Below are 16,028 nucleotides of genomic sequence, written 5' to 3'. Positions count from 1 at the left end.
TCAAGAATTCTATTATTTTATTTTTATGGTGTATACATTAAATAAACGCGCGCGCACACACACACACACACACACACATACATACACAGAAAAACATGATATATAATATTCTTAATGCTACTAAAATAAAATAGTTAACTAAAATAAATCCTTAAGATGCTAAGTTAAAAATGCAGTGAATTGTGAAATTAAATTGATCAGTTAATAATAATTTAAGGGCTTCAAAATGTGCACTGCCTATTGCCATAAAATGTCTATATACACCACTGAGAAGGATGTTCCTAAACATGCAAAGAATTAAGATTTTCGAAAAAATTATTATATCTACGTATAAATGTTGACAGGCAAATCTCTCAAAATAAAAAAAAAATCTAAGCAGTTTGTCTAATTAGTGTTTTCAGCTTAATTATAGCAGCACGCATCGGACGACTTTTCATGCACATCACGTAAAATGAGAAGAAAGGAAGAAAATGCAATTCAAATTTCCAAGAAAATCAGTTATTACCAACTCGTTTTGCATAGTTGAAAAAAACGTAACTATTCACTGATAAATGAAGTGCCATGAATACAGAGAATGATTAATATCAATTTAAGTAATCCTTTTTCACTGTAACCGCGAAAAATTTTTTCGTGGATAAGAAGCTTCGTCAAAAGATAATATTTCATTACTGTCAACTACATTTTGGTCTGAAACAAATCCATTAAAAGGAAATTACTGACCTAGAAAGGTTGATAATAACGCAGTTTTCTATCACAGTTTATTTTTATTTTTTTTTTTTTTTTGCAATAAAATATGCAAATCTAGCTAATGCTTCGAAAACAAGCCGCAATCGAAAATAATTTTGGGCTTACTAGAATTACAGAAGTGGAATGCAATGGCATTGTTTAATTTCCTTTAGGTTTAGGATTGCGCTAATTATTTTCTGGTGTCCATTTGTTCTTCAAGTTGACATATCGAATACTGAATACTTTCGTATGATAAATTTCAGCCAAAGTAATATTATTTATTTTATGTTTTTAATACCATAAGCAGTTCTCTTATGGAATAATTTCGCTTGACATTATAACGATAAATTGAATGAATTTAAATTGGATTGGGCTGGACTGGACTGGACTGGACTGGATTGGATTAGATTGGACAGAATTCTATTGGGAATGGGATTGGTCTGGATTGGATTGGAATGGTGTGATGTGATGTGATTTGATGGAATTTACTGGCTAAAGGCTCAGTATCAGAGACAGAAAAATCTGGTTGTGGGCGTCAATCACAGAGTGACGTTTAGCCATAAAAGAGATTAATTGGCTTAAAATAATGAAATTCGGAATTTTATAACTCATTCCGTTTAGGCAACAGAAGATTGGAATTATTTTTATTAGACTGGTCTGGACTGGATCAGACTAAATTGGATTGGATTGGGAATGGGATTTATGGAATTTACTGTCTCCAAACCCACTTTTAGAGATAGAAGAAATCTGGATGTGGGCGTCAATCACAAAGTGGCGTTTAGCCATAAAAAAGATTAATTGGCTTAAAATAGTTGGCTTAGAATTCCATCATTCATTCCGCTTTAGCAGAAGAGGAATTGAACTATTTTTATTGTATTGGTCTAGTCTGGTCTGATATAATATGATCTGGAAAGGCTGAACTGGGTTGGGTTGGAATTGGGATTGGTCTGGTTTGGATTTTTATTTAAAATATTATTATGGCAAAAATATTTTACTTAAGGTGACTAATAGAACCAGAGGAGTAATTAGAGTTTTTGACTTCGTTATTTTTTCAGCAAGAAAATTATTGATTCAGAGAATATAAAATATAATTCATTGTCATTTAAAACATTTGTCTGTCTGAAAGTATATCCTTGTTTCTAATGGTTTAAACATTAGTTCTTGAATCATGATAAGAGTGAACACCTGCATATTTTCTTATGTACGATGCAAGTTTTTTAAAAAAAATCCTACTTATTTTTTATGAACTACAAAATTAAATCAGCAGATTCATTGAGGCAAGTGATTTAACTTCATTTCAATAAATGTAGTGACAATATTTGAAGGGCACTAGTTTTGAAGGGCAGCGTTTACTATTATCGTCATTTGACCAAATTAAAATGCCTTTTTCTGTAAAATTCCATTATCTAAAATCTCCTTTCTAAAATAGCCCGGTAGTTTCAAAACCGAATGAATTAAACTAAGTTAAAACTTTATTTCAATTATATTTTTTTAATTCTAATATTCCTATAATTGCAAAATAATTGAAATTCAAATTAGATTGAGACTTGAAAATGAAAACACTTAGACAAATAAGTTTTTATAATTAAGTTTTCGTGAAAATTAATTGGAGTTTATTGATTCTATAATGGATTGCTGAGCTACTTTTTTACGAAAGTTAATTCAAATAAATTGAATTTCAGAACAAATTGTTAATATATATATAATTCAATGCCCTTCGTTGTTTATTGCTGTTTATCCCATTTCAAAATCTTACGATCAATAATAGTTGTTACGCAATATTTTTGATAATGTTTAGATGAATTTCAAAAAATAAGTCAATTAACTTCATTATTGTTCTAAGACAGCTCCTTCGAAGTTGTTTTAGTGTAATTATTCTATGTTGAAAATTTCTTTTAAATGAATCTTGATTGAGCAGAACTTTAAGCTATACATGACGATCTCTAGAAATCAAAATTTAGATTAACATCATTGCATTATCTAGTTTGTGATAAAAAAGTCATTGATGTATGTCGCTTTTCTACAAACTTTATGCTGCATACTTTTTTGGTGAGTCGAGCTTACTGTACAAATCCAGATATTATATTCTTGAAGTCTGTCCTTATACGGCATATTAAAGTTTACTATTATTTCTTACTAGTAGCCTTTGGCAACCAGCTAGTTATCCAGGAATATTTGTTATATTTCATTTCAATTAAATTGTTTGGATATAAATTTATGATAATAATTCCAGCAAGTTGTCAGGCATTCAAACCATGTTATTTTGATTGCATTACATCTGCTCTATTCATTGCGTATATCAACCTTTGGAATAGAGACCTATGATATCATAGTGCTGTTGACAATGTAAATGTGGGGTTCATATGCCTTCTAAATATCAAGTGTTGTAACTTCACGTTTTTACTCGTCTTACAAGCTACGCAGATATTTTTCTTTAACTTTCAACAATGGAAAAAAAAAATAAGCGATTTAGTATTTATAAGAACAATAAAATGTTTTGAATTTCAAATATTGGGAACTAAGCAAAAAATATTTTTTAATTGAGAAAACATTTTCTCGAATATTAAATTAGTAAAACTTTAATATATATATATTTTTTAATTTTGATTACCTTCTGATAATATTATAGTACAAAAATTATTTTGTTCTATAATATTATCAGAAGGTATTGCAAGAAAAACGCCAGAATTTCCTACTTTTTAAATAACAAAAATTCTAATTAATTTTTTAAAATTCGCTGCGAAGCAGACTTTTCCACCCTCTGAAAAATATTTGAACCAAATGTAGTTGTTGTTGATTAAACAGTCTTGCCTGTAAAGCGCCGAAACATATACACTTTCACCTTTATTATTAGTAGAGAGAGATTCATTATCAATATTATTTTTATTACAATCGGTGAACTAAATATTTCTTCACTGTTCACCATATTTCTATTTTTATGAATGTATATATATAAATATAATGTTGTAATTCTAGGTAAATTATATTCCTGCCTTTTATTATCTATTTTGCTCAGTCTTATAGTTCGGACTCAATTTTATTTTAACTATTATTTGGTGTTGTAAACAGGTTCTGTCTTGTTTTCATACTTTCATTTAGAAATTTTATTTATTCACTCCTATATTGCCAAAATGTTCGCAACATTCATTTATATTTTGCTGAGTCCCATTGTTGTTGTAAATATTTTCATATGCTCTATTATTATATATGTTATACTTATTATATTTCTATATATTTTATAATTCATCTTACTCTGTTAAATTTAAAGAATTTCACAATTTCACAATTTTTAATTCATTATCTATTTAATGTATTTTATTGTATATTTAAAACTATCTGGCCTCCTTCTTGTCCCAATATCCTGAAAGCTGATAAATGCTCTAAAACTAAATGAATTTGCTCTTTTGAATGAAGTTTGTATTAATGGCCATTGCCCGGTAGTGTGATATTCTTTTTAAAAGATCATTTTATAGTATTTGACTGAATCAGTAGGATATGTTATAAACCCAGTGGAAAGATGTGGTTAATCGCAGTTGAAATAAAATTAGAATTCTATTTTATAGAAAGAAATGAATAAAAATTTATTTTAAAAAATCAAATATTCATATCATGTAAAATGCTTTAAATCTTCTATTTTTTTAGATAGACTTACTGGAGCCAGTTCTGGTAGCTGGCATTATAACGAAAGGAGATCCCGATGTGCAACAGTGGGTGAAATCATACTACGTTGGTTACAGCAATGACAGCATAAACTGGAGAAAAGTAGAAAATGCAAATGGAAGAGCTAAAGTAATTAATATTTAGATCTTTTCGTTATTAACTTCAATTCTTTAACATTTCATTTCAAAACTACTAAAATTAATATAGATACATAAATCCTGGTATATTTTATGGTATTTTTTTTCTTTAACGGAATGCCAATTTTCATCAAACTGAAATAGTGGTACATCGGTACCAATATTCATCACTAAGGGCAGCAATATACGCCAAATTCTAGTGACTTAGTGATGAATATTGGCATTCATCTCATTATTAGTTTGAATATTTAAACATTTCAATTCGAAAATGGTAAAATTAATACTAATATCACATACATTTCTGTATCATATTTTGGTACAAAATCGCAATCTTTACTAAGTTGAAATATTGGTTTTTTAGTATCAATATTCATCCCTAAAATTTGCATTCTTCTCCAACTTTTGGCGAATTGATGAATGTTGGCATTAAAACAAAATCACGCTAACATGTCAGCTTGGCGACGATTAGAATTCCGTTAAAGTTCCCAGAGACTCGCATGTATTCGGCGAATATTGTTTGAAGTCTTATTAATCTTATTAATTTTATGTAATTAGCTAAAGTCACATTTATTTCTAAATGTAAGCTTTAAATCCTGACTCGGTTGGAATTAAGGCATTAAAATAATAATATTTTTTTAGGAATTTACTGGCAATACTGATCAAGATTCGCCTGTTATCAATATATTTCCAATATCGATCATTAGTAGATATGTCCGAGTATTACCAACAAAATGGCACCGTATGTCAAGCCTGCGGGTATCATTATTAGGATGTAAAAAGGAAGAAGGTTTGTAAATCCTTAATTACTTTCTTTTGTTGTATTTCTTAATTTTTTTCTAATTACATGAATTCCTTTTAATATTACTTGACACTCTTTCATTATCAAAAAAACAAAGTGAGATAATAGTGACTAGAATGGAATAAATTCACAATCATTTGAGCATATTAATTATCTCTCGCATGATTGTGATCATTATCCATGTCCTTCATGTTCTTTCGTCTTACAATATGCACAATGAGCACCAAAATTAAACTGGCACTCCATAATTGACTTGGTATATGTGAATGTTAATTTAAGCAGGCACTTTTTCTCATCTGTAACTATAATTTAACATTTTATAATGTTACATATAATAAAATGTTGTAATATAACATTTATAATGAATGTATAACAGCTGTAGTTCAACATTCAACAACAACAATTGACTGAATAAGCTAATTAAGCATTATGTGAAAAATAAAAACTATTATATGGAATATTATTAAAAATCATAAACTAAAATCTTCTAATGGAATTATATAATAATAATGGAATTATACATAATTTTTTTCTTATTTATATAACAATTTTCCGGGTTCCCCCCCCCTTTTTTTTCCTGAATCTATTGACTTATCAAGAAATTTAAAAATCTCTAGGGTTTTTTACATAACAGAAATATTTAATCTTATACAGAATAGTATCTAAAGTAAAATGCAATTGAGATAAGATTAAATATTTTCTAGTAGACAAAAAATAATCTTAGCATCACTTTCAATATTATTGCACTTATAGCACCACACAATCAGTTTACAACATCATATTTGTAAACTTCTTGACAGATCGATATATTCTAATGGCTAATGTAAAACAACTAAAGCATTAAAACCAAGTTTAAGTTTAATTGATATATAATTTTTAAATAAATTAAGAATTAAAATAGTATTTTTCATCTAATTAGACAATTTTTGCAATTAATCTTAAGGATTTGCATTATTACAATTTTAAACTCTTTCTACGTATTTCTTCTTTTAAACCAATCTAATTTGGAATACACTAAGCTGAAGTGCTTTATAGCAACCTCAGAGTTAATCAAATTTCTTTCAACCCACTCATAAACTTTATTCTAAGTTCGCTTCTCTTACCATACATAAACTGCTATAGTTAAATTCCCGAGATAAACAGAATCCCATCTAACATGATGTTAAAGATAGTTTCACTGGATGGCACTGGTGAGCACTGTTACTCAAATGAGTATCTAAATCAAAACTTATTTCAAATATTTATATTACTATAATATCAACAATCAAGCTATGTGGGAATAAACCATGCTGAAATCATTGTTTACGTTTCATTTTTTTAAATACAGGTAAAGCAACGGCAGTAAGTATATACATTTATCCGCAGAATAAAGGTCTCTATATACCAAATACTTGTGGCTAAAATAATCATGGAGAAAATTGCGATTCAATTCATGTGGCCAAAGTATTCTTAAATATTGGAAAATAAATATTAATTATAGAGAATAAAATTTTCTCATTTGCTATTATTGTGTTAAATTCCCAAGATAAATTTCTTTTTAGTTAAAAACTAAGTGCAAAACCCCTCGGTGGGGGCACCTCAAGTATGGTGCTAAGACGTTCAGGTATGATGATTTGGTTCTCAACACCCTTTGTGTATACAGAAATAGTGCGGGGGTCAGATTCCTCCTGCAAGAAATGGGACACGCCTCCTACTGAAAGGTTTGCATCGTGGGCAGTGATAGCCATAATGACTCCCTGTGCTGTCGAGGCTTTCCTATTATTCAAAATTTCCGTGGGCCTTTGTGGGGTCAAAGTAGCCGTTTATGATTATGGTTCTTCAATGTGGAATAAATTTAAAATGGCAAAATTAACTTCTGTAATAAAATAATAAAGGAAAATATTAATATGAATGAAATAAATCAAATCTAGAATTTTTAGGCTAGAATGTATACTGTATTGCATACTATTGAGTAAATATATCAATTATATCTCGCTAAGCCTAAATGCATAATTTTAAAATTCATATTTGGAAAAGTTTTATATTTATTGGAGAATTTTCAATGTTATTTACAGAATTTCTCGGCATATATAACAATAAAGGATTGCAGCAAAAATTTTACTTTAGCAAAATGGAATATATTTCTACTATAATTGTGAGATCTAAATTCTAGTCATTAATATGATTAATAAATAGAATGTATACCATACCTTTAGTGTGTATACCATATTTTAATTCATTTCTTATATTATTTTAGAGTAAAAACTTTTAGTTAAGGAATTTTTATAAATATATATCGAATAAATAAATCCATTTTTCAAGAATAATTTTTTTTTTGTTCTTATGAAATATTTTTGTCATGAAAAGATTATATTTCATTGTTTTGAAGGCATGTTGATCTGTGATGTTGCATAAATGGCCATATTTTTTTCAGTTTGTCTTGAGCCGATGGGATTGGAGAATAGCGTGCTGTCTGATGCCCAGATCACAGCTTCCTCTTCTTTAGACTTTACAACTTCGCCTTCTCATGCTCGAATTTCAGACAGAGGTTGGGTGGCAGATATTTACGATGAAAATCCGTATCTTCAGGTATGCTTTTGGTTTTGTATGCACATACAATGTATAGTTCATGGAATGTGACATTCAGAAATCTAAAAATTTGAATGCAAATCAGTTCATTTAGTAAACAAAAATAATTATGTGATTGCAAGATTTTTCGAAGAATTTTTCATTTTCTTCTACCTTCATAATAGATTTAGAGAAAAGATAACTTAGAACACTTATAAAAATTTCACCATAATAAATCTTCACGTTTAAAACTACCTTGTATTCAAACTTAAACCAACGCCTTACCGACTGTGTTGATCGGACACTCACCTTGTAGTCGCAAGGGGGGGGGGGGGTAATGCGTGTTTGTTTGTGAACATTAACATATGATTAAAATTGTATATGTTTCTTTTCGCCAAAATTAAAAATCTCTGTTAAATTTCCTATAATTTCACAAAAATGAAAAATTTGATTAGTTTTCTTGTCTATGTAAACATGATCACTCAAATATTCAGTTCGGTTTAATATTGCTCCATGTTGTTCCCATATTTATATTTTATGACTATATATATATATATATATATATAATATGTGTGTGTGCGTGTGTAAGCATAATTATTTACAAGAAGGCGCGGACATGGCATGTAAGCCACAGCGCAGCACAAAAGTCGAAGTGGGGAAGAAGAGAGAAATAAATTATCCCTCGTCTTATACAACCTGAGATTTTGATAGGAAAAATATTTATTTACAGTGCTAATATATTATTAAGATTCTGATAGGGATTTCTGATGCATGTCAATCACATGTAAGGGAAACACAGGGATCTTTTAAAAATAATATGCTTACTGGACATTGTTCCATCCCTTCACGCTGAGTGTGTGAAAGTGTCGGCGTTTAGCTGATTCGGCAATTTTATAAAGTTTCTCTTGAATTAATTAAGTAGAGAAAGTGAAATTGGATCATGAAATAAGAGGTTGAACTTACTATGGGCTAAATTAAGATAAAATCTTGGAAGTTTATAAATTGAAATTAGAGTTTAAATATCATTACATATATATGTTAAACTCTTAATTTAATCCAAATTAATTTCCAAAAACTTTATCTTAAATTAGCCCGTAGTAAAATATTCTCTTATTTCCTGATCCAATTCCACTTTCGGTTTAATTAATTCCTTTGTAAAAATAATGCGCCATCAGTACTACGTATCAATTGAAAGTGATACTTCCGTTGCTCTTCTCAAGGTTAACACATGTACACATTGGCGTGTGGCCGGAAATCCCATGTTATATAAGACGAGTGATCATTTGTTTCGCGCTCTTCTTTACTTATGCTTTTGTGACGCGCTGTGGCGGACGTGCCTTCTCCGCGTCTCTGCTTGTAAATAATTATGCTTTCATGAAATGGATATTAAAATGAATTTAAAAATATATCATGTCTCTTCAACTTCTTCGAGCCTGCATTCTGCTGCAAATAAAAATGTTACATATATATATATATATATATAATATATAAATCGTGTGTCATAAAATCTAATATATGGCAACAACATAGAGCATATTAAATCACACTGAATATTTTAGTTATATTTACATAGACAAGAAAATTAGTTCCCATTTGTGAATTTAATTAACTCCCAAACAATTTCCCATTTTTGCGAAGTCATAGAATATAAATATATATATAATTTGTGGTAAATTTATACTGATTATTCGATTTAAAATTGTCTTATTGAATAGATTTTGGGCTCTTACAGCCATTCCAGGGGTGTATTTGTTTCGGTATTTGAATGATAAATTGGAAATTATTTTTAAATATATATTCTAATACTTGAGACTTTTTCTGATGGATGAGATCTTATCAACACTAAATTCAATCTTGCTTCTTGGTTTCTGCTTTATTTGAAATGTATTGAAAAAGATGGATTTTGATTTTAGTATAATAATTAATATTTATTTGTTAGTGAAATTCATTGAATAAAAAAAAATCATGTTTGACCAGTAAGTTTTCAACTAATGTTTCTAAGTAATGATATACTTCGGGTTTTTCAAAGATATTGAAATGTCTCGATATGTAACGTAATATTTAACCTTCTTAACAATGAATAAAAATCTTATATGATGTTTAACAGATAGCTTTAACTCTGATTTCTTAAACTTATTTAAATTACTTAATATACTACAAATTACTCAATATACTTTTAGCAATAAAACTGAAGGGAGTTTTCAATTTCATGATCTGTGATTCAGTAATTTTTCTGTTCAGATTTAATCTGCATTTTATTGCTGGTCAGAGAGTCGGTTGAATTTGTTTTAATTCTTGAACATTTTTATTCAGGTGGATTTCCTCGAGCCACGCAATGTGAGTGCTGTCGTCACGAAGGGATTGGAAGCGAATGATTACAAAGTAACCAAATACAAAGTAACCTACAGCAATGATGCTGAAAAGTGGAATCCCGTAACCGACGATGACGGAAATGTGATTGTAAGATTTCCATTCATCATTTTGGAGTGACTTGAATCATTTATTGAAAACAAAAATTATCTTAGCATGAAATTCAATTCTATTATTTGAATCTATATATCATCCCTTAATATATTGTCACGAAGGTATAAAGAACTACGCCGTTAGTTTAAACAAACAATTAGGTTTATTAGAACGAATCAACTCACAACAGCACTAGACTGAGAACTTTCCCATCACTCAGCTTTTGTATACATATAGAATGTTCGAGAACAATCCAGGTTGAATATTTAAGAAAGATCTAGAACGTTCCATATTTTAAATAAATAATAGGTAATATTTTAAATAAAACAATTCCAGTCTTTGGATAAACTATCATGGCTTGGATTCTAACCATGGACCAACAAATCAGAAATGAGATGCTCTGCCGATTAAACCATGGCGTTTGCTGGTTATTGTGATTTGTGCGGCAATATTTGCGTGATTAATTTTTTGTACAAGAGGGTAATGAACGCATTATTTTCCCTTTTAACTTCCTGAGAACGCAATGGTAATAAAATAATGACAGTTGATATCTTGAGAAAATGCTGATTCAATAGATTAAATACAATAATTCATTATATCATATTTTTTTCCCTCAAGAATTGTGTGAAGTATTTCGAAGCCGTTTCCAAAATTTTTCACTATAAAATTCAGATGCGCGTTTTTTATTTCCCATAATAATGGCAATGACTAAATTCCAATTTAATCATTGCAAATCAAATGTGGCAATTCCTAGTCATACGTATACAATATTAAATTGCTGTCTCAATAATTTGGCTTGCAATGAAACATTGGTAACAAGAAAATTGACCAAAAGATAATTCGTTCTGCATGAACATGGGCATATTTTATGGTCTGGATATAGAGGGTGTTTCAAAAATACATCAATTTCAAATATAACTTTCAAATAAGTAACGGGGCAGCGGTGGCCTGGTGGTAAGGTTTCGGCTACGGAACCGGAGGGTTTCAGGTTCGTGACCCGATTCTACCGAAGAACCGTCGTGTAAGGGGGTCTGTTGCACGTTAAATCCGTCATGACCAAACGTTTTCCCGCTGGTGTGGAGTGGTGTGGTGTGGTGCCAGCTCATGTGTCGTCCTCGTCATCTGACCGCGGTTCAAAATGACGAGGTCCGTCCCAAAATAGCCCTAGTGTTGCTTCAAACGAGACGTTAATATAACTAAACTAAACTAAACTAAATTTCAGATAAGTAACTTATAACAGAAGTTAATAATTAATGTTTGTTCAGAAAGGAAAGAAATGAAAGTAAATAATGTTTATAATTCATTTTTTTAAATGCTAATTAAGATTCTAAGGATTGCTAAGAAAATTCGCTTCGACATATATTTGGCAGTTCCAAGATAAATGGTCTTGCCTAAAGAGCACTCACGTATACACGCACACATTCATCTTTATTAGTAGCAGGCATGTAAACTATACAGATATTAAGAAGAGTCCCTTTTAGCTGTCAAGAATGGGAAAAATCGTGTGTTTAGATATTACTAAACATTGAATTTTAAATACTTTTTTTATCTTAAACTAGCAACAACATACTTTTAAAAGAACTTAAGAGTTAACTCAAACAGAAATAAAGGAAACGAAATTAATTTTTTTTTCACAAATTACCAGATTTTTTTAATAATATAATTTGTTCTTTAAGCCCTAGGCTCTGTGCTAAGATTATTTTAAAATTTTGCTTATTTTTTAAATAATGACAAAATTCAGAAAAAAAAATGCACGACAAACAAAATGATATAACTGGAAAGACAATACTTTTTATATTTTGAAACAATATAAAAATTAATTTTGTGCAGCAATATTTTCATAAATTATCACGGAATAAACGCTAAAATTCTGATTTACTTTGAGTTAATTAAAAAAATTTTTAAATCTCACCGAAATCAACATTTCCGCCCTTTAGAGTACACAAGTGTTATTCTTTGGATCAAATGTTCTATTCTGTAGAACCCTAAAACAGGTACACTTTCTAAATTACTATTAGAGATGAATTATAGATTTTTGATATCATGTAGAATTTTTTAATCATACTGATTTTAAATTTGACGAATATCGGACAACAACAACAAAAATAAGTACATTCCAACGAAAAGTAATAATGTCATTCAAAATTAAAAATTTTCTCATACATATGAAAAGAATTCTTCTCCGCAATCTGGAAAGCAAAGGTAGATTCGTTTACATCTAAGTTACTATCTGGCAGCATAAATTGTTGATGTTAGAAACAATCAAAATTAAGGCGTGAAACTCATTTTTCAGCCCCTAACTTCTAAAATATTGCAGTTATTGAAAATCTTTAAATACAACAGTTGCTCGTTTTAATAGGACGCTAATTTGGCTAATGGGATTTATTTTTCTATCTTCAATATTAAGAAAGTTATAGTGAAATGAAAATTTCACTCTCAAACCATTTCCCTCCTCTTTGACCTAGATGGGCCAATTACAAACCCGTCCGAGATTTTTTTTTATTTCTAACAATATATTCCAAGCCAGTTAAAATCCAAACAAAATTACTCTAGTTATCCTGTTGGCACGATAACATGGGTAAAGCGTTTATATTTTAAATTTTTGAACAAAGGGTGGTTTTGTCTTCTAGGGACCATGATCGGTAAAGAACTGAGGAAATTTTCCCTAAGCCTTGTCAACAAGTAGTCTTCCTATAGGAATCTACTTAACATTCAGTACTTGCTGTTTAATTTTATACTTCAATAGTTTCTGCTACTATCTGTTAACACCAATATTTTCTTGAGGTAATAATTGCATCATTTGTTAAAAATCATTACATTTCACTAGTCTTATAGATAGGAGTTTTGTTCTGACGAAAACCTTTCAAAATTTCAGAACAGAAAGAAAAAAAAATAGAAAAAATCACTTATGTTTTAAACTGAAAACTAAAGTAGCTAAATTAATGAAAGAATTTTCAGTGGATTTATAAATTGATTATCTGAACTGATAATGTTATAATTGATTATATTCATATCTATAATTTCTCTATATTCTCTAAGAAAATATTTCTCAATAACACAACGTTTTAGAGAATTTCAAAAAAAAAAAAAAAATTAAATGACCCAGGAATTATTTTTTTCTTGCGAATGGTGCCAATTCATTTCAAACGCTTGCATTTTTAGTTCGGAAATGTAAAGCTGTAATCCTTCAGAAAAATATTAAAAATTATTAACAAAACGCGAAAAGCAATTTCCTCTGAAGCGAATAAAATAAAACCAAAAAATAATAAACTTTGAAAATATTTCATGTACTCTAAGCCTTAGAAGTAAATTATTACTCAAAATCTTTCTTTTATTTATTTATTTTTTAATTTGATGGTTAAAAAATGTTATTAAAAATGCATGACCAAATGAAGAAACACTTTGTATTTAACTTTTTTTCAGAAAAAAAAACTTTCTGGTACCAGAAAATGAAGCTGAAAAGATTCGTTCTTTAAATTGACGCACTCATAATATTTTTATATTTCCTTTCTGGAGTAACATCTAAAAAAAAATTATATTTAATTTCCTCCACACATTGGTAATCTCTGAAAATAAATGAAAATAAAAAAAGATACATTTTTCAGCTTTAATCTTTACGTAAATAATGAAAATATTTGATATTTACATCGCTGCTTCCAAGTCGGCTTTTCCACGAAAATCTACGCGATATTAATAGATGCCGATAGAAGAAAAGAGCTCTAATGCAGTTCCGGAAAAATGATTACATTTCCGTATTTGTCTAAAATGGATCCTGTTAAGGAAGTAAGATATCGGGATCTGTAATCGATTAATCGCGGAGAGGTCTGCTAGCTCAGCAAGAAGGCCAAGGAATAGTTATCGGTAATCACATTTTCTCTGCCTAGAACTATTTCCGGCATTAGCAATTAGATATAATGCCAAGAACAAGAGGATCTCTTTAATGCTACATCAGCTCTAATGCATGCAAAACGATCCTTTGTTCTCGCAAAAGAATAAAAGCGATCGTTTTATAAAGGAAATGGCTGGGTGCTAATAGTGGAGAAGTCATAAAAATCCAATTAAAATTATTGGTTTTAGATTAAGTTAAAACCCGTTTGATAGCTTTTGGTGTAAAAAAAAAAAAAAAATTGTGATTTAGAAGACAGTAGAGGCTAAGTCAATACAAACTCGAAATGAACATTTCGATTGTAATAAACTTTAATGTAATTATTTCATCATTAATATAAAAATAATTATAAATTTTCAGAAAGTTTATTTTTATTATATGCATATGAATTTGAATTAATTTTTACAACTGTCATTCCTTGGAGATTTTTTATTGATTTCGTTACATATAGGAAAAATCAGAAATCTGGATATAGTTTCAAAAGGAATTTACAAAAATTTTAATTTCAATGAAGATATTATTAGACGATTTTATTTCATTTCATTTGCATCATGTATATAAAAGTGAAATTTTGTTATATATTACTTTCCCGTATGCGAATTGTAAAGAAAGTATTTCAAACGTTAAAATATTCGAACTCAAAAGATTTTGGCAAAATCTCCTTGAGTTCGAGAAATACATTTTAGGAATATGTCTATGTCTATGTCTGTCTGTATATAGACTGTACATTAGGCAAAAATAATTCAAAAACGTTAAGCTAAACAAATGAAATTTGGTATATGAACATTATACTGCATTTGAAGATTTCTAACGAATTTTCAGCAAATTCTATTTAAAGGAAGTCTGTTGCCTCTAAATTAATAATATTAATATTGTTACATAAAAATATTCCAAATTAGTCCGTGACTTGTACGTTGAGAAGTTCACCATGCTCAATAAGAGATCCCTTTACTCTATGAAAACACGAATACGTAATAACAAAACATAGCCGAACCGTACACAAGAATAGCACATGCAGTAAACACAAAGCAGCTAATCACTAATAAACAACCTCAATGCTGAAAGGACTAAAAACGAATTTCAAGACATCAATTCGCCGAAAAGAGACTTCGCTTAGATACTTAATTGAATTCAACTCAATTACTCCTACTCAGTACTGAATAATAACCCTATCTCTCGAGTTTTCATAACCTCCATGACAGAACAAAAATTGTTCTGGAACAAACGCTGGAACTCAAATCCTAAGGGAGCTATTGCCAAGATTCTCGAATATTCTAGGTCCTTCATTATATTCACCAATGTTGCCAAGTTTGTTACAAAAGCCGGGGATCATTCACTCAGCTTCCATTGAGAAACTATTGCTGTATATGTAAAACTGTCATCTTTACCAAGAGATTTACTATAAAGGGAAGCAGTATTACAGATTCGTAAAATCATGGTGGGTGAAAGTTGATCCCCGAAACAATCAATTATTATTATAATAGATTGTTTGAAATGATGTGACACCATATAAAATAAATTCTGTTCAGTTCTAATTCATTTTTACAGTTAAAAAATAGCTTGATCGTATCAGACTTTTGAAAAAATACTTTGTGTTTTATCCAGAAAAAGCTCTCACCAAACATGTTTTTTTTTATTTAAATTTTTATTTTTAGGAGTTTCCTGGCAATGAAGAAAGTGAATCACCAGTTATTAATGTATTTCCTGACTTGGTTGAAGCCCGATATATCCGCATTTTGCCATTAGACTATGAAAATAAAATTGGATTAAGACTTGAAATACTTGGATGCTATCATCCGTATGGTACGTT

At 29.5% G+C, this 16,028-nt stretch overlaps 1 protein-coding gene across 2 annotated transcripts in view; it reads left to right on the top strand.

Moving 5' to 3' along the window:
• The window catches only part of LOC129981119 (uncharacterized), a 472,677-nt gene that overhangs the window by 318,637 nt on the left and 138,012 nt on the right, over positions 1–16,028 (top strand). For both annotated transcript variants that reach the window (XM_056091801.1, XM_056091800.1), the window contains 5 exons: positions 4,369–4,515; positions 5,163–5,310; positions 7,736–7,890; positions 10,183–10,329; positions 15,874–16,021. In XM_056091801.1, coding sequence (XP_055947776.1) covers positions 4,369–4,515; positions 5,163–5,310; positions 7,736–7,890; positions 10,183–10,329; positions 15,874–16,021 — 745 coding nt within the window. The remainder of the gene's footprint in view (positions 1–4,368; positions 4,516–5,162; positions 5,311–7,735; positions 7,891–10,182; positions 10,330–15,873; positions 16,022–16,028) is intronic.

Source organism: Argiope bruennichi, chromosome 8 (assembly GCF_947563725.1).
Source record: "Argiope bruennichi chromosome 8, qqArgBrue1.1, whole genome shotgun sequence".
NCBI classification, from domain to species: domain Eukaryota; kingdom Metazoa; phylum Arthropoda; class Arachnida; order Araneae; family Araneidae; genus Argiope; species Argiope bruennichi.
The sequence above is the reverse complement of the archived record's forward strand: the minus strand, read 5'-3'. Positions and strand labels throughout refer to the sequence as shown.